The sequence below is a fragment of the Nelumbo nucifera genome, chromosome 8 (genome assembly GCF_055504915.1).
Source record: "Nelumbo nucifera cultivar China Antique chromosome 8, China Antique-T2T, whole genome shotgun sequence".
Lineage (NCBI taxonomy): Eukaryota > Viridiplantae > Streptophyta > Magnoliopsida > Proteales > Nelumbonaceae > Nelumbo > Nelumbo nucifera.
In genome coordinates, this window is record NC_142656.1 from 14,973,892 (window position 1) to 15,001,885 (window position 27,994).

At 37.6% G+C, this 27,994-nt stretch overlaps 2 protein-coding genes across 11 annotated transcripts; one reads left to right on the top strand and one right to left on the bottom strand.

Annotated features, from left to right (window-relative positions):
- The first annotated feature begins 15,126 nt into the window (after positions 1-15,126).
- On the top strand, positions 15,127-18,657 carry LOC104592450 (F-box family protein). Of its 7 annotated transcripts, none has more exons than XR_016079144.1 (4): positions 15,127-16,208; positions 17,039-17,146; positions 17,330-18,340; positions 18,443-18,657. XR_016079144.1 is itself a non-coding variant. In XM_088892555.1 (2 exons), exons 1-2 carry the CDS (start codon positions 15,425-15,427, stop codon positions 17,049-17,051), a joined length of 729 nt encoding a protein of 242 aa, XP_088748681.1. In that variant the 5' UTR covers positions 15,131-15,424; the 3' UTR covers positions 17,052-18,657. The 7 variants fall into 7 exon arrangements, 1 of the variants encoding a protein (XP_088748681.1); XR_016079145.1 differs by having other exon boundaries at positions 18,256-18,340; XR_016079140.1 differs by having other exon boundaries at positions 15,131-16,140; positions 17,039-17,493; positions 18,256-18,340.
- Positions 18,658-20,773: 2,116 nt separating this feature from the next.
- Positions 20,774-27,979, bottom strand: APX6 (ascorbate peroxidase 6). Of its 4 annotated transcripts, none has more exons than XM_010251831.3 (11): positions 27,508-27,976; positions 27,164-27,275; positions 26,673-26,788; positions 25,985-26,055; positions 25,264-25,306; positions 25,045-25,141; positions 24,709-24,792; positions 23,021-23,142; positions 22,338-22,404; positions 21,869-21,993; positions 20,774-21,448 (listed from the first exon to the last, which is right to left on the bottom strand). In XM_010251831.3, the coding sequence occupies exons 1-10, from the start codon at positions 27,695-27,697 to the stop codon at positions 21,891-21,893; spliced, it is 1,005 nt and encodes a 334-aa protein (XP_010250133.1). In that variant the 5' UTR covers positions 27,698-27,976; the 3' UTR covers positions 20,774-21,448; positions 21,869-21,890. The 4 variants fall into 4 exon arrangements, with proteins under 4 accessions (XP_010250133.1, XP_010250134.1, XP_010250132.1 ...); XM_010251832.3 differs by having other exon boundaries at positions 20,774-21,104; positions 27,508-27,975; XM_010251830.3 differs by having other exon boundaries at positions 20,774-21,451; positions 27,508-27,975.
- Between the last annotated feature and the right edge of the window lie 15 nt (positions 27,980-27,994).

Below are 27,994 nucleotides of genomic sequence, written 5' to 3' on the forward strand. Positions count from 1 at the left end.
TATGGTCACTGCTCAGCTGCTTTGGCCCTTCATTCTCAAGCTCCCTTTCAGTAGATACATGGGCAGAGGCTATACCGATCTAGTCACCACTTTCACCTTCTTCTTCTTCCGATTGTGGCTCATAGTTTTCGGAGAAGATCATGATACAGGCAATGGTCGGAGATGGGAGCGAGCTCTTCGATTGTTCTATCGGAGGGCGACTGCAACACGCACCGTCCAACCTGATGAAGAAAGCCTCCATGCTCTCTCCATGTTTTCTCTCTAGAGTTTTGGCATCTCTAGTTGTTTCCCTCTCTCGATCTCTGATCTCCTTCGTCGTCGATATTTACTTATATGGTCTCCCATCTCCTTCTCAGTTCTCTCATTGATATTTGTAAAGCAAAAATAGTGTTTATGGGCGGAGGCAGAGGCGAAGGTGGGCGGCGGATTGGCGTTGTCGGAGATAGGCGGAAGTGGGTGGCGGATTGGCGTTGCCGGAGGTGTTCATCTTCTTTCTTTTTCTCTCTCTCCCTCCACATAGCACCGAAGGCGGAAGTGATTTGGAGGAAGAAAATGAATAGTTTTGCCTTTCTTAACATATTTTTTAAAAAATTATCCTATTTTAAAAATTATATTAATTTTTTTTTTTATTAATATTAGGGCCCAAAAATTATCTTTATCAACTATAATCCCTACCATCACAGAGTGTCGTTTCCTCTTAAAACACGTTTGATAAGCACTATTGACACAACCTCACAATGAGTCCCAACCGCACATCAAGAACATCTCTCATATTTTGTGTGTTGTTATTAATAAAGAGATATTATATAGAGAGAGCTATGAGGTAACAAAGCAAATCCTGATTTGAACGCTGTCAGAGGTGTTTGACAACTTGATTGATTTTCACTTTAAAATAAAAAATGGATTATATTTTTTTGTTGACGTGGCAGTTTTTGGTTTTCAAAAAATAAAATCATTCATGCTGTCAAACACCTTCTAGGCCTGCCACATGGTAAGCCAAGTAAATGCTACAGCATTTGAAATGTAATAGATTTGAGCAGTTGGTTCGTCGCGAGGCATGACCATTGTAATCTCAAATGGTTCAATCAAATGTTTTACTTGAAAGGCAGATATGGAGCTGATGTGCGGCATGTGCCCCATACAGAATTGCAACACCTATTCACACCAAACATCCACTTAAATTTAAGGCTTCTGAGTTCATATTGGAGCTAGGGCTACAAATGGTATCTAGTTGTTTGAGTTCAATTGAATTTGAATTCGATACGATTACGTGATCGGATTACAATATCAAATGGTTCAACCAAATGCCTTTTGTTTGGTACAATACAATTTGTCTTGCATTGTCGTCGTATTTTGAAATGATCGATACAAATTTGTGTTTTACTTGATAGCTGAGATATGCATATGGGTCGCGCTCTGTGGAGCGTCAATGTAAACTCGGTCGATATTAGGCTGTTAAGTGTCAACCCAAAGGATGGACAACTTCTAAACTGGCTTCATGTTCAATGCCCACTATTTTATTTCTTATCTCTAGTGAGTCTAGTCTATCCAATCCATGTATGTCCTCTTCATATATTAATTTGTAAATAACTGATTAGGAAAGATTTGCTTCTCTTGTCATTGCTACAGAGGATTGGGATTCAACATTTCAACCATCTACATTGTCTTATTTGAAATACTTGGCTGAACCATCTTTGTCATGGCTACAGAAATTTGCCCAAGACGGTGTTACTGACCCACACTGGGGAGCTATTGAGCTAAAAATATTGTCTCACGTCAGTCCATGAAACAGGAAATACACGGATCCCTTCATGACTTGAAATTGCCACGTATCGAATGGCTAGTGGTGCAACTCATGTTTGTTGGGTCTAGTTGCCACCTACCCAATCCCAATCAACTCTAACAGATCAATATTTAAGTTTAACTCGAGTACTCAACCTAATGTAAACAGATTTGAAGGTGGTCACCCTTCCATTTAGAGTAAAGTTTGGGAATTTACACAAAAAACTCAATATATATAAATGCAGAATTCGTATATTCAGAGTTTTTGATAATTAATACTCCTTTTTATTTAATTTTTACAGTTTGATAATAACTTGGATGGCCTTGGGTTGGGTTTTTGTCAAATTTTTACCAGACCTGACTCAAAGTCCAAACTAGAAGCAATGTAAAATATTAACTCGGGCCAACCTAAATTGCACTCTTAATTCATAAATGGATATATTTGGATGGATCTTTACTCTTTAGCAAGGGTGTTAATTGACCAATTTTGGGTTCAACCCATCTAAATCAAAATCAATTTGGATGGACTAAGGGACCAATAAAACACTTTGATTTGGACTAGTCCAGACTTACTGGTCCAAAGTATTTATTGAATTGGATTGGACCTAGTCAATTCACATATTGGATTGGGTGGGATTGAACCAATATCCACTCCATTGACAGAACATAAGATAGAACACAGGTGTCAATGGAACAGGTTTGAATTGGAACCAATCTATATTAAAGACAATTTGAACATATTAGACAGTCCAGAAATTGAATTGAACCAGTCCAAAATGATTCAGAACATTCATCTGATTGGATTGAATCTAGTCCATTTGTAATGGACTCATTCTGGACCAGATTGGATTGGACCAAATCCAGTCCAATTGACACCCTTACGGTATTAGTGATTAAACCTACTAAAAAGGCCCTAACTCATACTGGACCAGATTTGATTGGTTACAGCCTTTTCAGGTATCATGTATCCCACCCCACCTCTCTCTTCAAGAACATATTCAAAAATAAATAAATAAAGACTCTTACTACATTTTCTTCTTCATTACAGGCTACCTGCAAGAGTTGTGGAGAGGGAGGGGTGTTCTTTCCAAGAAACCATGAACATGCTTCATAGTTGTCCTGTAAAAAGCGAAACCTGAATTCTAAATCTGCGACAAAGAGAAAGATACAAGTAGAAGATGGTCAGAAACAAAGAAAAGTATATCTTAGCTTCCTTCTTCTACAGGATTGAGAAAGAGATGGAGATATTTTTGGACTATTCTGGTTTACACATGCTTTTCAAAATTGGACTGGATTGGACGGTTAGAACCGGAAAAATTGGGAATCGATCATCTAATTGATTCTGTTTTTCTCAAAACCGTTGATTTTGGTCAGCAACGTTTTTCAAAATTTTTTATTTTTTATTTATTTTTGCCAACCTTTCAATCAAATGGTCAGACTATTCGACCCGATAACGAGACCCCTGACCAGGTCGATTTTAAAAACCATGGGTTTAGATGATTTTTTTTTTATCTCCCTTCTTTTTAGTTCAAACAGAGAGATTTTTCGGCTTAAAAGGAAAAAAATAAAAACAAAGAGATTTATCATACTATTAATATTTACTGAGTCACATGGGACTCACGTGTTCTAGGTCACTTGTCAGAGTTTCCGTGGTTGGAATGAATCGTTCCTACTACTTAAGTAACACAGGATTTGTCGATTTGAGCCCTTTTAATGACCTACCCAAATAAAATAAAGGAAGGAGTCTAATCTTTTATTACATTACAAACAATTCTATATTAACAATTTTTGTCATAATAAACCCTTATTTCTTTGTCTTTTTCACCAAGGATATGCTCGATCTGGATCCATTGTGTTCTGCTATAGCCTCCATAGTGTCTCCAATAAAACAACCTCTTTTATTTCCCCTCGTGTTTTCAGGTTCCTTCATATGAAGACCAGCGGAGACTGGAGCGCATCAAATCTCTTATCGTAGAGCAAGTTAAGGAGCCACAGAAATGGTTGGAGTTGAGTGGAAAAGGGCTATAGACCAGGCGGCCAAGCTCAGGTGGGAGGGGTAACCAACTGCAATGTTAAAATGATTGAAATCAATGCTAGAGAGGAAGGGTGTTAATGGACCGGGTTTGGATTGGACCTATCCAAATCAAAATCAATTTGGACAGATTGGATGGACAACAAAGCATATTGAATTGGACTAGTCCAGATTTAATGGTTTAAAGTGTTTATTGGATTAGATTTGACCTTGTCCATTCATAATAAATTTATATTGGATTGGGTTGGATTGAACCAATATCTGAGCTATTAATAGAAGATAAGAATATAGGTGTCAATGAATGAGATTTGAATTAGGACCAATTTAAATTAAAACAAATTTGAACAGATTAGATGGTCCAAATATTAAATTGGACTGGTCCAAAATATCATCGGATTGGATTGGGTATGGTCCATTTGTAATGGACTCAACTCACATTGATTGACACCCAGTAGAGAGTAAAGATCAAAATATCAATATATCCAATACCCTGAAGTGGGTATCAATGTGTATTAATATGGGTGATATTTCTTTTTCTTTTTTTTTTTATTTTGTAGGTATTAAAGGGATGATGTTAAAGCCCCAGAAGTTTTAAAACCCCCAAATTCTGTATTGATATATCCATATGTATCATATCTATATATTGATCCTTTCTAGGAAGTAGAGACTATTTTTTTTGAGCATTCTGCTGTGTTTTTTGTTTATTTATACAGGCAAACCACACACGGGAGATGGCTTTTATTTGTACTTAACACAAGTCTTCATTTAAATATTACTTCTTGCAGAGCATGAGTATACATCAATACCACTTATCTCTTGATGGAGAAGCAACTCAAGCAAGCATAGCTTCTACTCATGAGTTTAACTGTGCAAGGCATAGAGGCAATGGCAACCGAGTTTGCTATGTGAGATGATTAGAGGTGCAAATGGATCAGATCTGATCCAATTTGAAGTCTGATTAGATATTCTTGGATCCAGATAACTCCATTTTAGATTTTTGGATCAGGTTATATTGGATAATAGGATCTGATCAGAAATTGGATTGAATTCAGATCATCCTCTATCTGATTCGAAAAGATCCTTCAATCGATATATATATATATGTGTGTGTGTGTTATTTATTTATTTATTTATAAATATATTATTTAGATTGTATTTTTATAAATTTGTTATATTATTTATTTTTTATAAAAAATCATGTATATATAATGAAAATAATTGAAAAGATACTTGTAGTTTTTATTTATTTAAATTGTTATATTTTATTTTTAATAATTTATTAATTAAAAAAAACAATTAGATCGGATCAGATCCAAAAATCCATCCTCCTCATCAGATTCGAATTCAGATTTATATTTACCAAATCCGATCGGATTGGATCTACAATTAACAATGTTGAATCGGATTTACCCTAATTTGAATTCGGTCCGCTCTATTTACATCCCTAGACGTGACCGAAACTATAAATGACCCAACTCATCAAGGGGACCCTTTCTATCTGTCTATCTATTGTTCATCAATGTTGATGGAATCGGACCATGGAAGGGAAGGGATATAGCCCTATTACATATTATAGTTAGGCGTATATGGAAAGAAAATACGTTATTTTCATTAATTTTCTTAAAATTAATAACTAAACAAACTAGTGAATTACCTTAACCGCCCAACTACCACCACTAAAGCAACTAAAATGACTATTGAAAGGTATAGTTTAACGACGTGGGACGGGAAAACTGAGTTGACGAGACGAATGGGAGCCAGGAACCCGAGTCTTACGCGGTCCGGTCGGTAACACAGAAGGTTGGGTCTGGGCGACTGGGGACCCGCTGATAGCAGTTTCCAAAACAATCCTGCTCTGGGCAGGCCCTTGTGGTGTACGTGTGGTGGCCTGCGGCTGCCCCGGCTATCACCACTCACCAGATTGGTAGAGAGGCATGGCCTGACCAGTGGCCTCGCTTGGATCGCCCTATCAGGCCCACACAAAGAGTGAGCCCCCCGAGATCGTTGTGGAGAAGAGAAAGACTGAAGAGTGCAAACTGCAAAGCCGTGTGGTCGCACCATGCTGATTGAAGGCTTGAAGCTCTATAACTATCATTGGCTCGCTCTGTTTGGTCCCAACTGGTAAGAAATTAAACTGTGAGGTCCGGTCCAATTTATCCAAAAGCCAGCCTGGCATTTAAACCAAGGGTGACTAGAATTGCCAAGTGGTATGTTAGGATGGTTTGAAATTTTAAGCAGCACGTGTCATCTTAGGGTGGCGTAATATATGGGTGAGTTGATCCATGCAGCCCCAGCAAATGGTAACCGGGCAATAATCTCACATGATATGGGTGGGTTGTAATTATTCATCAATGTTTAGATGGAACTAGAATTAGAATGATGTATTCTCATAGCCTGTTTGATTCAAATAAGAATTAGAATCAGTTGGAATGAGATTTTATTGTCAAAAGAGAAAGAATCGGAGAAGCAACGACTATTCCCTCAATCCACCAGAAATAAAAATAGGATAATGACTTCTAATTTCAAACCTTTATTTCCATGAACCAAACGGGTCCTACACACTATCCGAGGAGCAGGCAAATAGTGCCTACCCCTGGGTCCATTTCATGTGGGTCAGTTTTCTCAGTAAACAACAGAACAGTAGCAAGTTCAGAACTCAGAGCTTATGTTGAATTAGTTGATCAGTGGATGTCGGTATTGTTGTGTGCTGGTGTAATCTATAGGACAGTCTTTCAACATAGCACGTGTCTGTCATGGATTCATTTGGGCGACACACTCACGACGCTGGGTCAACAATATCCCCCAACACGAGGCGTGTCCTTAGCTCATTAATAATCTAATGCAACTCTTGGCTCTTGGGTATATAACATGTTTGCTTGCTCCCATCAAATTAGGTAGAGGCCTTAGGCCATGAATTGAACTGGATGTTTGGATAAGTTTCAGTATTTATACTTTTAAACCCCCAACTTTAGGCTTTGTGCTTGGCAACTTAAAAGTGTTTTCGTTTTAGATTGTTCTGTTTATAAAAACAACTTTTTATCAAACGGTGAAAGTACTTTTTTTTTAACTCAATTTTATTTCTCACAGCCCAAAACCAAAAGCAAAAGCTTATCCAAACAATCTGCTAGAAGCACAGCCCTCAGACAGAAGGAATTCTCCTTCAAACACGTGGCTATGCCTCCCATTAAGAAAGAGACTAAATATAAAAATACATCTACTGTGGCATGGATTCCACACTAACTTTTAATTTAATGTTGTTTTATTCTTCATTTAAATTAAAAGGGTAAATTACAGAAACACCCCTTATACTATGGAGTTTGTGGTAAAGACCTTCCTGTATTTTGTTTTGCAACAAAGACCCTCCTATATTGTGACCGTAAGCCCCTCTGTTAGTTTTTGGTTGAAATCTACAGTTGTAATATTTTTTAATCTGAGAAAAATACTGTTCATCTTCCCCGACCTCACAATATACGAACAGTAACGCGATAATCCACATTTCTCTCTCTCACTTTTCTCTCCCCCGATCTCTCTTCTTTCTCTACAAGGAGTGTTTCAAAACCCAAATATATCAGATTTTATAGAGTCCTGTTTTTCCTTTCATTTGCTCTTTTTTTCCCCTTACTTCATCTTGTTTTCCTTTTACTTTTCGTGGATTTGGGAGGTAGACTGTCGTGTACGTGAGGGGCAGCAGTGATTTGGATTTTGGGAGAGTATCACACACTCTCATAGACTGGTTTCTTTTCTTTTTAATCCATGGTGCTGCTGATGTCGTTCCCTGGATGAGTTATGCTGTTGTATCAGATTACTTGTCAGGAATTCAGCACTGCTGTATCTGTGAAAGCTGGAACACATTATCGTTGCAGAAATCGCTCAACTTTCGCCGCTTGATGTCTCTCTCCGCTGTTTTTATAGTAGGAGTGGCGATGGAGATGGTGGAACTGGTCTTCTCGCTTTCCGAGCTCGAGTCGTACTGGTCGAGTACGTTGACTGGCGTGTCCGAGCTCGAAACCATATCAAATACCGACTCGTAGCCATCAATCACTATGTCTTGCATCGAACAGGTTCTCCTGTAACCAAGAGAAAATAACAAAATGGATTTTAAGAGGGGTTATAAAGAATACATCTCATTTGTCCTTTTTTTCAAAGGAGATGAATAAAATGGGAAAGCGCTTACTTTATTTACGTATACACAAGAGGAAATCTCTTTTTTAAAGCAAGGGAATTGCAAGTGAAAGAACTAATTGCCGCTGGTGCAACTATCGATGGCTTGAACTCTAAAAGTTTGATCCCTGTATAAGCAACAGGAGAGATTGTAATGATCCAATCGAGAATTACTCTGACGTACAATTACGAAAGAAATATTTCTACATGCAATAACGTTATTTCGATTTACCGTTTTGAGCTTTAAAGATGAACAGTGTTTTTTCTTCCAACGAAAAACTAATGAAAAGACAGGGGTCATTGTAATTTACCCAAATTAAAAAGCCAACTCATATCATATCCCTTGCTATCAAATAAAAATTTAATTTAACTTTTTAATTCAAATGCTTTTAAAGTATTATCACATTGCCATTGATCTCATTCTTCCAAACAAAATGGGGGATTTAATCACAAATCAAACTTGATTTAGTCTCTCATATCAAGTGAACTCTTCAAACCACGACCACGAGTTCTAGGGGTGTCAATTGGACCGGCCTAATATGAGTTTATTATAAATGGATCAGGTGCAATCCATTTCGATGAATATTTTGGATCAGTCCAATCCCATATCTGGACCGTCCAATCTGTTCAAATTGGTTTTAATTTAGATTTGTTACAATCTAAACCTGGTTCATTGACACCTATATTCTTATTTTCTATCAATGGATCAGATATTGTTTTAATTTGACCCAATCCAATATAAATCTATCATATTCAATACTATAAATATTTTGGACTATTAATTAAATTTAGATTGGTCCAATTCAATGTCTTATTGGTCTGTTCAATCTGTTCAAATTGATTTTGATTTGGACTAGGTCCAACCCAAAACTGGTCCAATTCAATGTCTTATTGGTCTGTTCAATCTGTTCAAATTGATTTTGATTTGGACTAGGTCCAACCCAAAACTGGTCCAATTCAATGTCTTATGGGATAACTCATGTACACTTGAATAGAGTGGTTGTAAGTTACAAGTACCCTACCCAATACCATGTGCTGATTGTAGATAGGGCCTCAAGTCCGGCAGCCCGATTTGAAGAACTTCAACTACATTGTGCTTAGGTTATGGTTAGGGTTCGTTGAAGATTTGACAAATTCTCAAACCAACTCAATCCAATTTGTGATCCTAATCGTAGAGATCAGAACTCTGAATACAATGATCTATTTGCCTTTGTAGAAAGGCAGCTTAGCAATTTTGAGAAACCATATGTAATGCTACTGTGCCCAAGTTGTTGGATATGTGGTCTCCTTCTGCAACTAAATCTTCGTATTTACTCTGTCAAATTGTCATAGAGGATCCAGGCTCAAAAATTAAAGCCGGGTCACACATCTAGACAGAATGGTACTAATCATGTCCTACATGGTTTTCATATGAGACATCATAAGGTAGACTTTGGATTTTGTTCTCACAAAATTGGTCCTCACACCATTCTCCTATACTTGCAACCATGCATTGAAAACATCTTTGTATTCTGTATATTTTTGTTCAGGAAAGATGTTCCCTATCCACAGCTGAAAGGGTTGTGAGGATGGTGTGAGAATCAAATTTGTAAGGACAAAAGCTAAATCCCATAAGATAATGACTAATGGGCCGGGTCTCAAAAGGTATGAGGCTATGATGATGATGATGATTTATTATGCATTTATTTACTTTTTTGGTATTACAAATTAAACATTTAAGGGGGCTTAACGGGTGGAGAGCAAGGTGTATGTGAGGTCCACTGAATTTACTATTAAGAATTTGCAGTTAAGCAGGTTTGATCCCATGCCTCCGTATTTGTAGGGATATGATGTGATTAACCAACTCAACTAATGGGTTACCAACATTATGAATTTATCTTTTCAAGAAAAAAAGTAGCTTATCCTTGTTTAATTCTCATATCAAAATTGAAATTTGTTGACAAATGGCAATTGCCAGTTCGGAATGGGGCACCCTTTCCTAGTTGGGGATGGGGAATTTCTCAATTTTCCCCACCCCAAATAAATTACTTAAAATATATCAAAGGTATATATTTTAGATATAAGATTATGAGAATTTGGGGGTATTTTAAAATTTTGATTATGGGACCTTAAGATTTTTTTTTTAGAATTTGGGGGAAATTCAAGTGTATTTTAAAATTAATATTATACTTAAGAATATTTTAATGATTTATCAAGTTCAAGGCAAGTTTAGAAAATTATATGCCAATCTATCCCCGATTTTCCATCCCCCCCTTGTACCCATTTAATATCAGGAAAACCCAGTCCATTTACACAGGGGGCAAGTCAAATTTGGATTAGTTGAATGCATTAGCTGCTGTGGAACCAATGATGAGGTTCCATGCTAGTAATAAATTCATAGGCCCTACTGTAAAGATGCGGGTCCATGTATTTAAATACTGATATGATACTTCATCATTGGTTCCACAGCCCGCTGAATAGCTAAAGTGCTCGGCTAAACCCAGGCAGGCCCCCCTGTTTTTTTTTTTTTTTTCTTTTATAAATAGGACAAACCAAACAAGACGCAGGAGAGATATACCAGCCAAATCGAGAAGAGAGATATATATAGCGTAGCTCCTAGGGGGCATGAGAACTTCATGTTTTTGCTGCCCTTGCCTAACTAACCAGTCAGATGTGCAAGGTTTGGCTGAACATGGCTGTTCAGCAGGCTGTGGAACCAATGATAAGGTTCCACGCCAGTATTTAAATACATGGGGACTGCACTTTTTATAGTGAGGCCCATAAAGCATGGAACCTCATCATTGGTTCCACAGACCCCTGAACAGCCATCGCGTTCAACTAACCCAAATTTCAGTCAGCTACTTTCTGTAAGAGTGAACATACTTGAGTCCAAGGGGGATGCTTTCAGCAATGGCTCGGCAGTCCTCAAGCTAGAAGTATGCACCTCCATGACGAACTGAACTTTTGTTGAAGAGCTTTAACTACAACCAGAGAGTCACCTTTGATGATAATGTGGGCATGATAGAATCGTTGTGCGAGTTTATGGACTTCCAACGCAGCCCATACTTCATCAACTACTATGATTGAAATCTGTCCAATGTGCCCCATTTTTGCTAATAGAATTTTACCTGTAATGTCTCTTACCATACAACCAAAAGCAGAGGTACCCTCCTCCACACGAGGAGTGTCAAAATTCATTTTGATAGCATCTATTTGGAGGAGGATCCCATTTTATCCAGGCTAAAGCTTTCTGAGCTTTTGGAAGATCAGATGGCTACTGGCTTCAATAAATTCCTTCAAACTTTCTTTTGCTCTTTTTACCACCTCCGAGGTGGTGAGCTCTTATTTTGAAAATTTCTAGCCATAGAGTGAAACTAATCCTCTCCAAATCCAAAGAATCCATAGAATCCTTTTTAAACTCCATTATGCTTTCCACCAGTTTTTGAAATCCCATTTCAGATCCATGGTGGTGAGAGCTAAGTTGGGTTCACTCAAATTCCACACTTGTTTTACCATATTGGTGATCTCATCCTCAGGTTCTCCTTAGAAAGGGCAATCTGATGGGGGTTTGCATACCTCTTTTGGTGAGGTTCATTTTGTTTGGAAGTTTATCTAACAATAGAAGCCACACAAATACTTCAATTTTTTCTGGGCATTGCATGTTCCAAGCTTTACTAATAAAATGCACAACTTCTTGGTCTTGACATACTGGTTTGATTAGAGACTTGTTGGCATCCTGGTTGCTCTTGTTTGAGTCTCCCCAAATCCTTTTTATCTTCTCTTTCCACCATAGGCAAATGGATGGTTCTATTTTATTAAGGGTTAAATACTTAAAACTATCCCTACGATTTAACAAATAGACAATAACTTAAACTACTGTTTTTCTTCAAATTTTTAAAATGTAACATTGTGAAGAAAACTGACATTGTGCCATTTAAATTTGACAAAGTGCAGTATTACAGATTACGATAATAGGCTTTTGCTCCTGCCGACAAATCTATGGCTCGACCTCAACTCATTTTAGCAACTTCCCACAAGTACCTTGTTTGGAGAATTAACAAGCAGTTGAAGGAAGCCAATTAGACTGGAGAACAGAAATGACTGAGAAGATTTCAGGGTCTCGATCTATAAAAATCGGGTTTGAATCATCAGCCTCTTGAGCTGCTAGGGTTGCAAATAATAGAATTGGAACCACCAGCTTGGGTTGTTGAAACAATGGGTTGATTTTATGATTGAGGGTTGATTTTCAGAAAAAAAAAAGAAATTATTTTCCAATTCCTAATTGCTGGTTCGATGATCTAATATGTTTCATTTTGGGAATTGGTCGAGTAATTACTGTTCAGACAAGAAGCCAGCTGCTGTAAACATTCCTCCTCTCGCCCTATTCCCTTGAGGCTGATTCATCCTTTCGAGATCTTCGCACTTCATTCGGTGGACCCTTCGGTCCACCATTCACAGCACTAACAAAGTGTTTTTCTTATTTTATTTGTTTTGTTTCAAAGCTAACAAGCACAACCAGAGGAGATTATGCCATTTTTCTAGGAAAATATGATAGAATGGAGAATAACTTAAATGATAAACTGTTAGGCAATGAATCCCACCTGAACTATTAACTGTTACAGCAATTAAACTGTATTTAATTGAACAATGGAGAGTTATGGTGGATAGTACTGGGTTTCTCTTTTCTTTTTATCATTGAAGAGGGGTGAGTGGTTTCCTCGAGTGAGACCAGAAACCAACGTTAGAATTGTAGTTGGGAGAAGATTTAACATAGACGGAGCAGAATTGTTAGAAATCAAAAGTCAGAGCAAACCTTGTATAGGTTTTCCTACATTTTCCTTCAAACCAAATACAAAGTAAGTGATTATACAAATAGTTGCTAAACCAAAACGGTAGTTAAGCCCTTTTATTAACTAGATGTTGGGGAATAAATAATAATCTTAGAATACCAGAGAACTTATTAAGATATAATGTTTTACGGGGAAAAGGAATCCGCGTTCTGTGCACCCATGGGTGCACTGAACGGGTGCATCCTCTAATGAGAGATGAACACGTTATCTCATCCATCTTAACTGCAAATTAACAGAAATTTTTTCCATTACTGGTCATTCAGCTGGTTGAACTGGCCATTTTTTACTCTCCTTCCCATTTTTGACTCTCCTCCACTAAACCCAAGCATCCATCGTAGACTCACTGCACACTGGCATCGTAAACGCATAAGCCACCGGCAACAGAAAAAAATCCATTGTCCCCCCGCTCTCCCTCCCCTCCATTATCCCGTTTGATAAGAGACGTTGCCCCAGAGATTCGGTTACATTTCCTGCCCTAGCGATTCGGTCCCGACGATTTACTTGACAAAGATGTGCCATTACTTCTGGAGCCCCATCACGACGGCCTGACCTTCAGCGATGACGACCACAACAACGGTGTCATTAAGATTAATGGTGAGGCCAATCGATGCTATAGCAAAGACAGAGTTGTATTGGATTATAACAAGAAACTGAAGTATGCTAATGGACACCAAATGGAAGGTTTACAAAGGGTTGTATGTGGAATCGATAGCGTATAATCCAAGCCTGGGGCCAGTTCAGGCGGCGCTGGTGGTGTATGTGGCAGCTAGAGGTGGTGGCGGTGGCAATGGCGGGTACGAGAAGATCATGATAGGGGCATTGGCAGAGAAGAAAGGAGCAATGGTGAGATAGGAAGGCACGACACGGCTGTTGCTGCAATCAGTATCACCACCATGTGATTTTGTAGTACTCCACTGTAATTCAACTCCCTCCCTCAAAATATAAAACGCCTGTTAATATGTTTTTGATTGATTTGAAGATGTCATTAGCATTATTGATTTAGAGAGGTGAAATCATTTTGGACTAATTATATTCAAATGCTTCTTCAATTCGTTGTACCAAAGAAATTAATCTCTTCACTCAAGCTACGTCTCCTCGATCTGATTGCTTAGGCTCTTCCTAAACTTTATTTCTCTGTCTCTCTCCAACTTCTCCTTATGCATTATTTCTAATAAATATAGAGAATGTGTCGAATTGGAACAGCTCCCGACAAAAACTTGACAGAGTCTTTCAGAAGAATGGACGAGTATTAGAAGGGATAATGGAGGGGAGGGTGAGTCGGGGAATGGTGGATTTTTTCCTGTTGTCGGTGGCTTATGCATTCATGACACCAATGTGCAGTGAGTCGTCGATGGATGCTTGGATTCGATGGAGGAGAGTAAAAAATGAGAAGAAGAATAAAAAATGGGCAGCTCAACCAATCGAATGATTGGTAACAAAGAAAGTTTCCATTAATTCGCAATTAAGACGAATGAAATAACATGTTTACCCATGAGTGAACAGAATGCGATCTTGAGGAAAAGTTCCATCCCTAATAGGGTAATAGCATATAAGGGTAACTTTTGGGGTTTAATATCAATAAAAGTAATGTATTTAAAAAAAATTCAAAAATAGGTTAACTTTTTAAAAATAATATCAATAAAGGGCAAAAACAATGTTCATCTTCTTCTTCTTACCATTTGTTCACTAGAGTCGCCGTCCGCCACCACCCGCCACCGCCATCCGCTGTCACCCATCGCCGCCTCCATCCACCTCCGTCCATCTCTGCCTCCGCCTCTGGCAACGTTGCCGGAGGTGACCGGAGGCAGAGGTGGCCGGAAGTGGCGGTGTTGGACAGAGAAACCACTAGCATCGTTGCTGTCGCCGCCACTGCCACCTCCGGCAATGTTATCAAAAGCAAAGGCAGAGGCGGCGGGCGGTGGCTCTGATGAACAAAGGGCAAGAAGAAGAAGATGAACAATATTTTTATCCTTTATTAATATTATTTTTAAAAAGTTAATCTATTTTTGAATCTTTTTTAATTATATTGCTTTTATTGATATTAAACCACAAAGGTTGCCCCTATATGATAGAAACCCAGAAAACAACGTGTTATTTATCAAAATTTACGAATGAATTTTAATTCATCAAAGCTATACCATGTCTTTTTGCATCATAAAATCTTGCATTTGAATAAGTTTTAAGGTTTTGCTTTTAAAGCCCTAAAGCACATAATCCCGAAGTGACTGGATCTGCTCCTCACAATTGGGCGCCTCACACACCGTGCATTGAGAACAATGATAACAAATAAGTATGGGAAATATTTCCGATGTGCGTGTGAGGCGCCTATGAAGCGCCAGGTGTGAGGAGCAGATCTGGTCTCATATATGAAATGAACTCTCGTATTTTCACCAAACATAACGTGTCGTAAAGCGAGATGCCGCTGAGCTTCAGCTCTCCCAAACGGTTGGCTGAAGTTTGGCTTTAGCGTTGGATAATCGAAGAAACCGACATCCACTCCGTCTCGAAGTTTCACCCAGATCTGGGTCTCAAATTCTAATACTGGGATTCGATTTTAGGGTTTTATAATAGTTCTTCCTTTCACAATTCGGTTGACATACCATTTTTTTGGCGAGAAACCATGTCGGTTTTGCCAGACGAGATGTGGAGAAGAATCTTGGAGATGGGCATGACTAAGTCGTATTTCGGTTACAGGGGCCTCTGCTGCATCTCAATCACTTGCAGACGCCTCAACAGATTAGCCAATGAAGACTCCTTATGGTCCACTTTGCTAACCCTAGATTTTCGCTCCAGAAATTATAATGATCCTTCATCACTTGAACCTCCCACATCTTCTCTTAAAGAGCTTTACAGGACCAGGTTTGAGAGAGACAAAGCACGTATGCTGGCAGCCCATCGCCGTGCGGTTCTTAGAGTAGAAAGCCAAATTGCTGTTTGTTCCGCAAATCTTCGAGATATCCGGAATCGATCTTTACAAGAGAATGAAAAGATGAAAGCAACACTGGCAGAATTGAAAAATCTGGAGAAGGCAAGGCAAGCTGCAGTAGCCTTGAATGTGTGGCAGCCACATATCATCCGTGGTTGGCAAAAACAGATAGTTGGGCAAACTTCTGTGCCTGTTGATTCTCGTATCACTGCTCTAGAAATGGAAGTAAAACTATGTAGGCAACAGATCAAGGTGTATGATAAGGCTTATAGAGTTGAGAATCAGAGGCTTGATGCAGCAAAGGAACAGCTGCAATTATTGAAGTATCACCCTTTACGAGATTATACAGTTCCGGAGACCCGGGTAGATGAAAGCAGCAGCAAGCGGAAGAAGCTTAAGCATTGCAGCAAGTATAAGCTCTGAACCTGTTTGACTTGGTTGTTCCTTTTCTGGTTCTTGGGTTCCATCTTACTCTTAGGTTGATGCTTTTACCTTTTTATGCTTTGTGTTGCATGCGAGTTCATGTTCTTGTACTTCTCCCTAGGGCTGTAATTGGGTTGCATCTTACTACTAGGGCTGTAATTGGGTTGCATCTTACTCTTAGGGCTGTAATTGGGTTGGATTTGGATTGAATCCAGCTACATTCTATTCTGATCCGGTTTAAAAAAAGTTTTTTTGAATTTTGACTTTAAGAATCCTGTTGCTACGATCATTAGTTTAGGTTCTTTTTTTTTTAAATTTTTCTAAGTATTTAGTTTAGTTTTTTTTTTAAATGTTTTAAATTCAGGTTTGGGGTTAGGGTAGGAAAATTGGATTTGGGTCCCCAAGTTCTATTACTTAGGATTGGCATTCAGCACATACGTTCCTCATCCAACCTGAATTAGGTTGAACTATTGAGATCTTCAACGAGCCTAATTCAACTAGAAACCATTAATAAAAAAAAATTCTTAACTAACTGTTTATTTCTAAACCATGGATGTATAAAAGATGTTGAAACACTTCCCCTATCTTAAACAACAAATTTGATAGGGAAAACTGCTCAGTGACAGTTACGAACAAATGAACAATGCAAAAAGAGGTACAGTTGGTTAATTGGTGAATGCATTTGCTTTAATATGACAAATCTAGTTTTGATGCAGATTTAAGTACCATACATAGCTAAAGAGTTTTAACTGGATCCTATGCTAAATCCAGGCCAACCCAAGTTGCACTCCTATGAATGCTACATGTGTAGACCTTTTTTTTTTTTTTTTAATTTCTTTTGCTCATTGCAATAGTAACCTCTCTGCTATTTCATTTTGTTTTCAGGTTAACATATTAAAGTATTTTACCGTCCTCACAGTGAAGTGAACTGCATTTACCAAATCCAAGCTGAAGTCTTTGATATTCAATTCTTGAACATTGGTGGTGGTTTAGGTAACCCAAAAGATCTAGCTGTTTTTTTTTTCCCAGAATAAGTCATTTTTTATTGCAAACTTTTAGCTTAAAAGATTAAATTTAAGGGCTATTATCAATTCAACATGTTGGATATGCATGGACAAGGGGATTAAAACAGAGCTAATCATGAAGTTCTCTTATCTGATGGATGATCTTGATCAGTTGTAGGATCCCCTCCATGTCACAGAACATAGGGAAGCTCCCTACTTGACCAATAAAATCATCTTTTTGAACAGACCTGCGGAGGTCCTGTGATTCTTACAGATATTGTATTTTGGTTTGTCATACTCCCATTCTTGTCAATCCAGCATTTTGGCCTAAACCTGGTGAGATTCTTCTCCTTTCAACTATTTTAAGAAACACTGTTAGTATTTACACTGAACTAAGTGTTTTTTCTTTTTTTTTTTCTGTTGTACATTATAGCATATATAAACCAATATAGATTGATCATCTGTTTTTCCACCCTTTCGAATACAAATATGTATGCCATTTCGGCAGAAATTAAAAGAGGTCTTAAGCATTTACAACATATTCTACATTTAATTTACTATATTATTTATTATTGAACATTCATAAATAAACAATTCTTAATGAAGGATCATTTTTTATAAAGGAAATTGATTGCTCATTGGGGTAAACTAGTCAACTAACTAGCTTCAACCATATGATTTTTCTCTCTCCTCTTGCTTTTATTTTTCCCTTTTCAATCGAGTTTGGTTGTGTTTTGGTTAAACAAAGGCATCCTTCTCAATTTGTATTTCTTTCAAGTCAATAAGAGAACTTGGGATCTAAACAAACTGCTACATAATCTTGGACTCCCAGGTACAATGGTTGGATTGGTAACACCTTACAGTATATATGAATATGGGCTTTATTTTAGAAAATCCCAATTTTGTACCATGACTCTCATGAAACACAAGCTTGGAAAGATCCTCTTTCCTCCCGTCTTTTCTTTGCCCTGCTTGTGGAAATTATATCTGCATTGGTGGTTTTTGCTTTATTTTCTTTTTCTGAATTTGACAGTTTTTAGCTATCTCATCTTTCTTTCTTGTACTATGCTTTACCTAATGTTGGTGACTTTTTCACAGTTAATGGGGTGCATGCATTGCATACAAGGCTGTTGGTAAGTCATAATCCTTTTCTTGAACTGTCGATCCCACGGGCACCTATTTGGTAAGTTACCAGACAATATTCCTCAGCCATCATCTAGATTTTTCTTAACTTCAGCCTTAATAGATTGAGAGTTAGCTAATGGTGAGGATATCCGTCTGGCAGGTACTTTGGCTTGGCTGTGGTTCACATCCCAATGTCCCATGTTACGGTGTTAATTTGCTTCTTGATTTCTTACTGTTATTTGAAAAATGGTTGTACCTGATTGCGATTCGTCTGAGTGAAAATGCTTGGTGTACATAATAGAGGAGGGAGAGTTTATACAGCAATCAACTCTTATATTGAATGAATCAAAAGGATGTTTGTTATTTTATTATTTATGTTTTGGCCTCATAGAAATGTGATTGAGTTGATACATTATATTATATGATTGTGATCCGAATGTTTTAATGGATCAACTTTGGATTTCAATGATATTCGGTTCCACCCGATCAACACACAGTCCTGGATCAGAACTCAGAAGTGTGAAGTGATCTTGGCAGGGGGGGGTTTCCTCTTGGTCAATCGTTCCAATCAAATGATCTTTTCAATAAAAAATATATAGATTTTTTTTTAATAAATGCATATTTTTATACTTCATAAAAATATATAACAATTTGATTAGTTAAACATAGATAATCTACCAATTGACAGTCTTCTCGCCTGGGCCTCCTCGGCCAGTAGCCTAGTAAACTTTAAACAGGGTTCCAAAAACTTTTGTTTCTTTCCTGGGAGCGCCCAAGTCGGCATTCTTTCTGCATAAACAGCTTTATTACTTGTTAGCCTTAACCGGTGTTTTCTAACCCGTGGTTGATCCGGTTGGTCAAATCGATCAAAACGTCACCCGATCATAATTCCAGATCTGTTTTTTTTTTTTTTTTTCTCTTTTAAATCTAGGTTGACCAAAAATTGTTGACCTGAGCAGTTGAATCATTGACATGTTTCACCTGATTAAGTATATATAAATTTTTGGAGATCACAACTTTGAAATTCAGTTGCTTGATTGGATTATCTTTATATTGATTGTGGATAACTTTTGGAGACCTATGCATTCCCAAGATGTCTTACCATGCTATTTTTGCCAAAAAAAAACTTGTCTTAAATCTCAATTTTTAGCATTTTTATAAAAAAAATTAAAAACAAATAAAAATATATATCGTACATACATATAATTACATGCTGAATTGTTGATGTGCCACAGTTTGATCCATCCAACCCAGATGGTCGAACCAGCAACCTGTGACCCTTTAATTTGAAAAATTCTCATTATATATATAAAGAGAGATTTTAAGGATCATTCTCATCTCTCTCTCTATTTATTTATTCTGTTGACGGATGAGCTAAAGATTGTTCTTCCTCACGTAAATTACTTTAAAAATGCTTGCTTGTTCCCAACTCTTTCCACCTTCTGCGTGTTTATTTATAAAAATTCAAAAGCCCAGCCTTGGGATTGGTTCCAGGCTGTAGACATAGAGCAATCGCTGCTAGATGCGATCTGGAGTCCTCATAACTCCTTTTTTTTTTCCGAAAAGTATCTTAACTTACCATTTGGTAGGTACCAAGAAGAGGACTCATAATTGATGGGTCCCTTCCAATAGGGGATTTACATAAAAAAAAAGCATAATCAAATGTCTTTAGATTGTCTGATTCACGCTTCATTTTCATATCTTTCAGAGAGTACAATCAGAATTTTTCACCACCATCCACCTATTTCAGTTAAAAATAAACAATTTGTATATAAATTCAAGCTGCTTTTTGGCCCAGATAATCTTCAAGGTGGAATCCATTGAATAATGGAACCCTGATCCTTTGTCAATTTTCAAGCTCTCTCTCTCTCTCAGAAATGCTAGCGATACTGGTTTGAGTCAAGGGACAGACCTTCAGAACAAAACAAAGAAAAGAGAATCGCTTGGCAACACATTCTAAATGGGCCTTACCAAACACAGGGTGAAAAGAGATTGCACGTTCTTCATTCTGTGTACAAGGGATAGATGAACGACACAAACCTCCCCAGTCCTTGACTCCTTGTTTCACAGAAGAAGATACCGACAAGGACCCTCTTTGACTGTAGTGATGCTGGAAAGAAGCAAAATTATCTATTGGCAGTAATACATACTCTCTGCTCTTCCTTGCATGTGTCAGACAGATTCTCACGTGGGAAAGCTCCCAACCTTGCCCATCTCCGGACCACAAGGATTATGACAGAGTCAAGATGCAAATCGATTAATCCAGTTTTGCAAAGCTACAGTCCAAACTGGACATACTGATTTTATGCATTTTTTCTCCTAATACAAGAATAAGATTAGGCAGATAATTGCTAAAATATTGCAGTCCACACGGACCACACCCATCAACTCAACTTGTCCAATCTAACCATACCTATCATATCAAATGGTCCAAATTATGGACCATTAACTTGATCAGTCCTGGCCAGAAACTTGCATCAAGTGAATGATCTTCATCAATAATTCACAGGAATACTCATAATTCAGTGGCAGTGGTCCAGTAAAACCACAATCAATTCCATTGGTTTGACAGTTAGGATACCGACTAGTGTAGTAAATAAAAAGTATGCCAATAAAAGCATTTCTAGATTTTCCTATTCTTTACATTCAAATGGTAAATCTGATCAAGAAGAAAGAATGCTTACTTCTATACTGCACTTGTAGCAAATTCTTAAACATTTTTTCCATCTTGCACCAAAGATCACCAGTTTAGTATAGTGGTTCTTGAAATCTTCAAAGGATCCTTTTTTTTTTTTCAATCCTTTGCATATGTTGCAAACCACCTGCACACAAGGAGTATATCCATCTTAAGCACACACCAAAGGAGAGATTTATCAGGCCCAAAGTTCTGCTGATGAATAGCAGAATATTCATGGGAAACTATAAAATCAGCCTAACTGCCTATGAAGATTTGCCTATTAAGTGTAGGTCATGTGCCATCCATTTTCAGGTTTTCCATAAAGCTTACTGGCAGTACCCAGGCGTGATAGACCATGGTCATAATTCGTAATCCACATATTGAGACATCATATCTGGTTAGAATACAGGAAAGAGAGAACAAAGAACCATAACTTCAACAGCCTCAGCCAGTGCATGATCTATTGGTTGCTCAATCTTGACATTCCAGCTGCTGTGAATTGCAGATGATCATGAGGACATAATAGACAAAACAAAAGAAACAAAGAAACTCTGACTTCGATAAATTGCCGAGGAACTAAAGACTATGTTGCAAACTAAAAAAGAATGCATCGACCAGAATCAAAATATGACTAATCTCAACGAGTCTTTGAGTTGGTGTCACACAAAAATAATGTGCATAAATGAGGAATTAATGAAGAAACTATTCTCCCTGCCTTTTGCCAGACACAAAATTGCAAGGGCTTGTAAGAACGTACCATTATACCAACATAAAACTCATGGTAATGTTCTTACCCATGTAATAAAATGGACCACCTTTTTGGCCCTCATACCAATGGTCAATTGAAACCATGACCAAGTGCATTAATTTTACAGCTAGGAAATCTGACCAAGAAAAAATAATGATTACCTTTACTACTTGTAACAAATTCTTAAACACTTTTCCATCTTGCTCCAGAATTCACTAGTTTAACATAGGCATTCTTGAAATCCTCAAAGAACCTTTTCTGATCATTTGCATATATGGTGATCCACCTGTGCATGCAAGGAGTGCACGTGTGTTATCTACATGAAAGGAGAGAACGTAACATGTCCCAAGTTAAGCTGATGAAAAAGGAGAAATTCATAGTGAATTTTTCTCTGTATGTGCAGGGGTAAGGCTACATACATCTGTCCCTCCCCAGACCCTGCATTGGTGGGAGCCTCATGCACTGGGCTGCCCCTTTTTAGCACCAAACATATTTTCCCTGGTTAGTCTGGGTCATCTGCCATCCTTTTCAAGTTGGCATTGAGGTTATTTCCAGCACACAGGAGGGGTTGTCCATAATAGTAACTCATAATCCACATGGTAAGGCATGACTTAAATACGAGATATAAACCTTAAGCATTCATCATCCTCAGCTAGTGCATGATCTGATGGTAGCCCAATCATACTTGACATGCCAGCTGCACATGGAAACGGTTAAACAAATAAACCACAAGTTGTAAAAATTGCTTAAGTACAAAAAATTATGTTGGTAACCAAAAAATGAAAAAAGGAAAGAAATACAAGAAAAGAAAGATTTTAAATTTCAAGAACAGGACCTAGTCTCCACAACTGAATTTCTTAAAATCTTATGCATTAGCAAGGGACTAGTGAAGAGATTTTCTCATCCATGACTTTGTTGTACACAAAAGCAAAAGAGATTTAAGAACCTACCTTTCTAAAGGTAAAAACCTGAAATTTCCCTGAGATGTTCTACTCATTGGATCAATGAACCACGTTTTCATGGTCGTACTAATGGTTTTCTAGTGATAAAAAATAATGTGATAGACAGTAAGATAGTGTAATCAAGATCACCCAATCATCTTGGTCTCTTTGCAACACCTCACCAATCAACTAAAGCACAACAGAGACCTAGCATGCATGAAATGCCTTATTTATTTAGCTTCAAAATTTAGTTGGAATATCAATGAACAATAAGAAACTTTATGACTTAGATAATTATATAGTTTATTTGAATCTGAAAACTTTTCAAGTACCAAGGACAAGTGTTTGGATAAAAAAACATCACATTCTCACCTGAAGACAGCCATGGCTTCTCCAGAAGTATTTTGTAGTATGAATTGTCAAAAACAGTTGGACTTCCAAAACCTTTACCTCCAAGAGTATGTGCCCCAGACAAGGCAACAAGTTCTTGTGTGCTGCCAAGAAAGAATAAGAAGATTACATACACTACTAAAGAAAACATCCATGAGAACTCGAGAGAGGAAATAAATATATACACAAAAGCAGTGCAACAAGTTCTTGTTGCTACCAAGAAAGAATCAGATGATGGTACACACTTATATGAAAGAAGACATATGAGAATCTCAAGAAAGGAAGCATGTATCTACACAAACATGCTCCAGTTCTGTTTTACTTGACCCTTTGACATCATTTCCAGAAGGTTTTTGGAATTTCTGCCAAGGAAAAATTATATTTCTTCATCATTTCCAAGTCTTTACCTGAACTGTTTCGCCAAACTTGTTATTCTGTTTAAAATGCATCCTTGAGAAATGCACTTCTACACTAGAAACAATTTTCCTGCAACTATAATATGTTTTACACAACTTCTATCCATCATCTGGTTCCAGCCTCTAGGAAAGGTCCATATTTTGCTTCTAAAATGATTTCCAACTATTTCTAAATATAGGCTTACATTCTGCTTCAAGTTGCCCAAAACAAATTTCAAGTTTTTGACAGTGTAAACTGTAAACTTGGGTTGCAGTAAACATGTTTTGATAACTATCTAGGCAAGAGATAATAAGCATTGCTTATCGCAGCCCCATTTGGTTGCATGTATGGATGCTTTCCTAAAACTTGCCATTTCAGTGTCTGGTTGCATGTAAATTGTCCATGGAAAATAAGCATTCTCCAAAATGTGAAAAGCAGATATAGGAAAATCGCATTCCTTTTAGTTTTCCAATAAGACATTTTCCAAACAAAATGTTGGTCCTCAGGAAACTTGATTCAAAAGTCACGTTGATACATTTCTCAGCTTGTTTATCAATTTAAACTAAGTACCAGGAAAATGATTCATTTTCTTATTGAATATCGTTTTCAAAGGAAAACATTCATTTTTTTCTTGTTTTATGTGCATCCAAATACAGCTTACAAATCAGGAAGATGAGTTGATCTTTGCCTGGTCAACAACTAATTACTTAGTATGACATACTTGATTCATGCATTTCGGTTTCCAGGTTTATATTATCTTTTCCTGGACTATGTAATGTGACAGATATTTTCTGTAACCATTCCGTTGTTGCCAAATTTCCACTTCTAACTATTGTGTTAATGTTACACAGTGGATCGACTCATAATATGAGTATTATGTTTTCTCACAGGAGAGGTGAAATTTTTTCAATATCTAAAGAAGGAATAGGGTTTTTCTACTAGTTTTGTCTTTGCTAAGAGGAGCCGAGCAGTCCCATTTGGTGAAATATGCATGATCCTCCAATACTATAGGATCATCTCATCATTTTTATACTTGAGATATTATGCCATAGAAGTCTACTCTGAGAAATTAAAAGGTGAAGGACCACATTGTCGGAGAATCAATTTAGCAGTCCAGTCAAGGTTATATTAGAAGGATAAAGCAAAATAACTTGCCAAACTTGTTTTGTGCCACAATAATGAAAAAGGCAACTGTAAAGACTGGTAATTGAATCTCATAAAGTATTTATGCAAAAGAGAAAATATGACAGATGCCACCAAAATAATGAACTCACCAGAAGCCTTTTCTTAGAAAACATTGTTTCAGACCAGGAGCATCTAGAGTTTCAAGAGGAAGCTTCCCTTCTGGATCAGGCACCCTATCAATTCAAACAATTCTTTTCAAATGCCTAAAAGATTGGATAAACAATAACTGTGCTGGGAAACTTTAACTTGAAAGTTTAGGTCAAGTTTCTCTTGCTACTCAATTTGATTTGTATAAAATTTTGGGGTACATACGAGCTACTTGTCTAACCATCCTAAAACAAATTGAGTAGATGAAGTCAGGTCTCCAGTTTAAATCCTAAAGTGAAGTCAATACTGTGATATAAGATACAAAACCTGCTCCATACATTGAATCCATCCTTCCTAGCTGAACTGGAATGATGGGACCTCCACATACTGAAACTGCTTCAGCACCACTAACAGCAATCATGTCCGCCCAAGATACTAATAAGGGAAAATCCAACTATTGCGTTAGCAAGCCATATTAGCATGCATTACATGTATAAATCAATTAAGTTATTAGCAAGTTATAAATCGTGTAAATTATCAGTTTAGATCATAATAACCTGGTTTTATTTTGTCCAATTCACTCTTAGCCTTCTCTACAATCTAAACAACATGCACCCACTGAGAGGTTAGCTGATTGGATATCATATAAATATTGATCAATCTGGATGTAAGTAGGAGTAAATTTAGAATTAGTCAACTTTATGGTTAACCATAAGCAAAGTAGTGACCTGTTTACCACAGACTGATGCAAGCAAACACAAGTGGTTGAAAGGGGGGGGCGGGGGTGGGTGGGGTAAGTTGTTGACTACCATTTAGGCATCGTTCATGTCTTGGTAAATGCACTTATCCAGGCAAGTGTTTCTTGGGAAACACTTTTCTGGATAAGAGCACTTACCAGTGTTCTTTTATTCCCTAGGTAAAGGTGTGCAATGACCAATGTATCCAAAAAAGTGACATTATTGAAGGGATAATGTTGTCCCATCACACATTAGCGATTTTTGGCATGCATGGGTAAGTAATTTACCCAAGTTTGAGGGGGGTATTACTTCCCCAGGTAAATGAGCCATTTGGTAATCGTTATTTTCTGCGGGAGGCACTAATACCAGAAAAAGGATGTGGGTTTATTTCTTTTCCGTGGGGCCTACCAACTTGCCCACCCCTACTTTCTGGAAAATGAACGAGGCCTTAAGCAAATCCAAATCTATGGAATTTCTGAAATGAAAAGCATCAAGCCTAAAGTACTCTTGGATGGCTTAGAGAGAGAGAGAGAGAGCATGCCTTCAAGGATTTTTTAAGACCAGCATTTTCAAATCTGTCAAGTTCATAAATTATGGAACCATTCATGCCACCTGCAAGAAGAATATTTCTGAACTGTGATTATATTAAAAAGGAGCATACGAATTAACCAGATGGTCCACTTATTTTTAATAAGCTCAGGTCTCATCAGCATAAAAGAATAGTTTTACTACATGATATATTAACGGGGGAGATAATAATACCAGGCCAATTTTAGTTTCAGCAAGCTCAGCTGTTGTTAATCTTTCATAATCGAACTAGAGCCTTAGATTTAATGGTTGAGATTTGAGAATGCTTTGGTAAGAGAACTACAGTGGGATGAATAAAAACATAACTGACAAATTTATGTATCAATATTAATACGCTAGCAGCCTAACTCCTTGGATACTTAGTATTATGATAAGAACAGGAAAGAAATGTCTTTGCCTTTACCTTTGACTCATACTTTTAGCTTGTTGTTTATCAAATACCTGAGCGAAATAATTGAAACCCCTAATCAAGCTAGTATATAGCATTTTGGTTTGCTGAACTACAGCACACACACATTGTTGGGGGGGGTGGGGGAAGGCATCCAATTCTCCTAGGAAGTAGCACCTCTGATAGGCGCTGAACAAACAACAGGGAAAAGAGAGAGAGAGCCTCTCCGATAGACTATTCTCTAAGGAAATACCTGAGTTCTCTTCCATATCAAAGGTTCCTGCATCATGAAAAGCCAGTCTAAGTACACCAGCAGCCCTTTCTGTTGACACTACCTTCCTCACCTCTTCTCGTATAAGTGCAAATTCACTGGCAACCACTCATCAACGTCCATTAAGAAACGGGACATTTCAGTTTGTGCAGAAACATCTAAAATCCAAGACATACAGAGTTCAACATGCAAAATCATGCAAAACTGGCTCATTAAAACAGAAACATTAATTGGAGGGCCCAGCTTGGGAATTGAAAATACTATTTTACTGATCATAATTTTTACACAGCGCATCCAACACATATATCTAAGATTATAATTAATAATTGGATCAAAGACCCAACTTGATAGCCAAGGATACACTAATCAGCATTAAGCAGAAATATACCATTCAATCCAATTCCAAAATAAAATCCATCTAAGTTCAACAAACACCTTCTTGAGGCAACTCTTAAGGGTGCAACTAAACTTACTCTGCGGCATGGGCTTCAAACCCATTTGTTGAGCTATGAAGTCGAAGAATAAATGGCAGCGTAGCTGTAAGAATAAGTCCTCTTCTACCGAAAGCACCAAAGTCACTTTCACCTGAAATTCGAACTAGTACAATGAATAAACAGACAGAGACGCAAAAGGGGTTTTCTAAGCTTCTTTGTAGTTCATCTTTGATGTTTAACCGTTTACCAATGTAGGAACTCCAAGCAAACCAGAACAGAAAAGATTCCACTGGTCAACAATCCTATACTCTTGAATTGGAAAAGATTGAACTTTAGGGAAAAGACATGAGAAGGACCTAGACTAGGAAAGGAAGATAACTTACTGGAATCATCGTTGCTGTTGTTGGTGGTGGTGATGGTGGTGGTTAGAGAGGAGGCTTTGTTGGCTCTGCCGCCAGATTTAATGGGAGATAGATTTCTTCCTCGAACGCCGGAGCGAACCTTGAATTCGTAGGAGGAAGAGAAAGAACCGACGGAGAATAGCAGCGAAGGATCGAAAGCGGTCGTCGTCATCTTCAACGGAAGGCTGAGGATACTTCTCCACTACCGAGTAGCGACTAGCGAGTACAGACTACAGACTAACAGAATGATTAATTAAAGGAGGATAAATACTCAATCTCGCTTGCAAGTTTCTAACATTTCCCCCCTGTAACTGTAATTGAATTTGGGGGGAGGTTTTAGAAATTTTGGTTTTCAATTCCAGGGAGGTTTCAGAATTTTTCAAAAATATCTTCTCTTGTTTCATGCAGCTATGAGCTATACAACGGCGGTTAGACGGGTAGACCGAGAAAAGATTGACCTTTTTTTTTA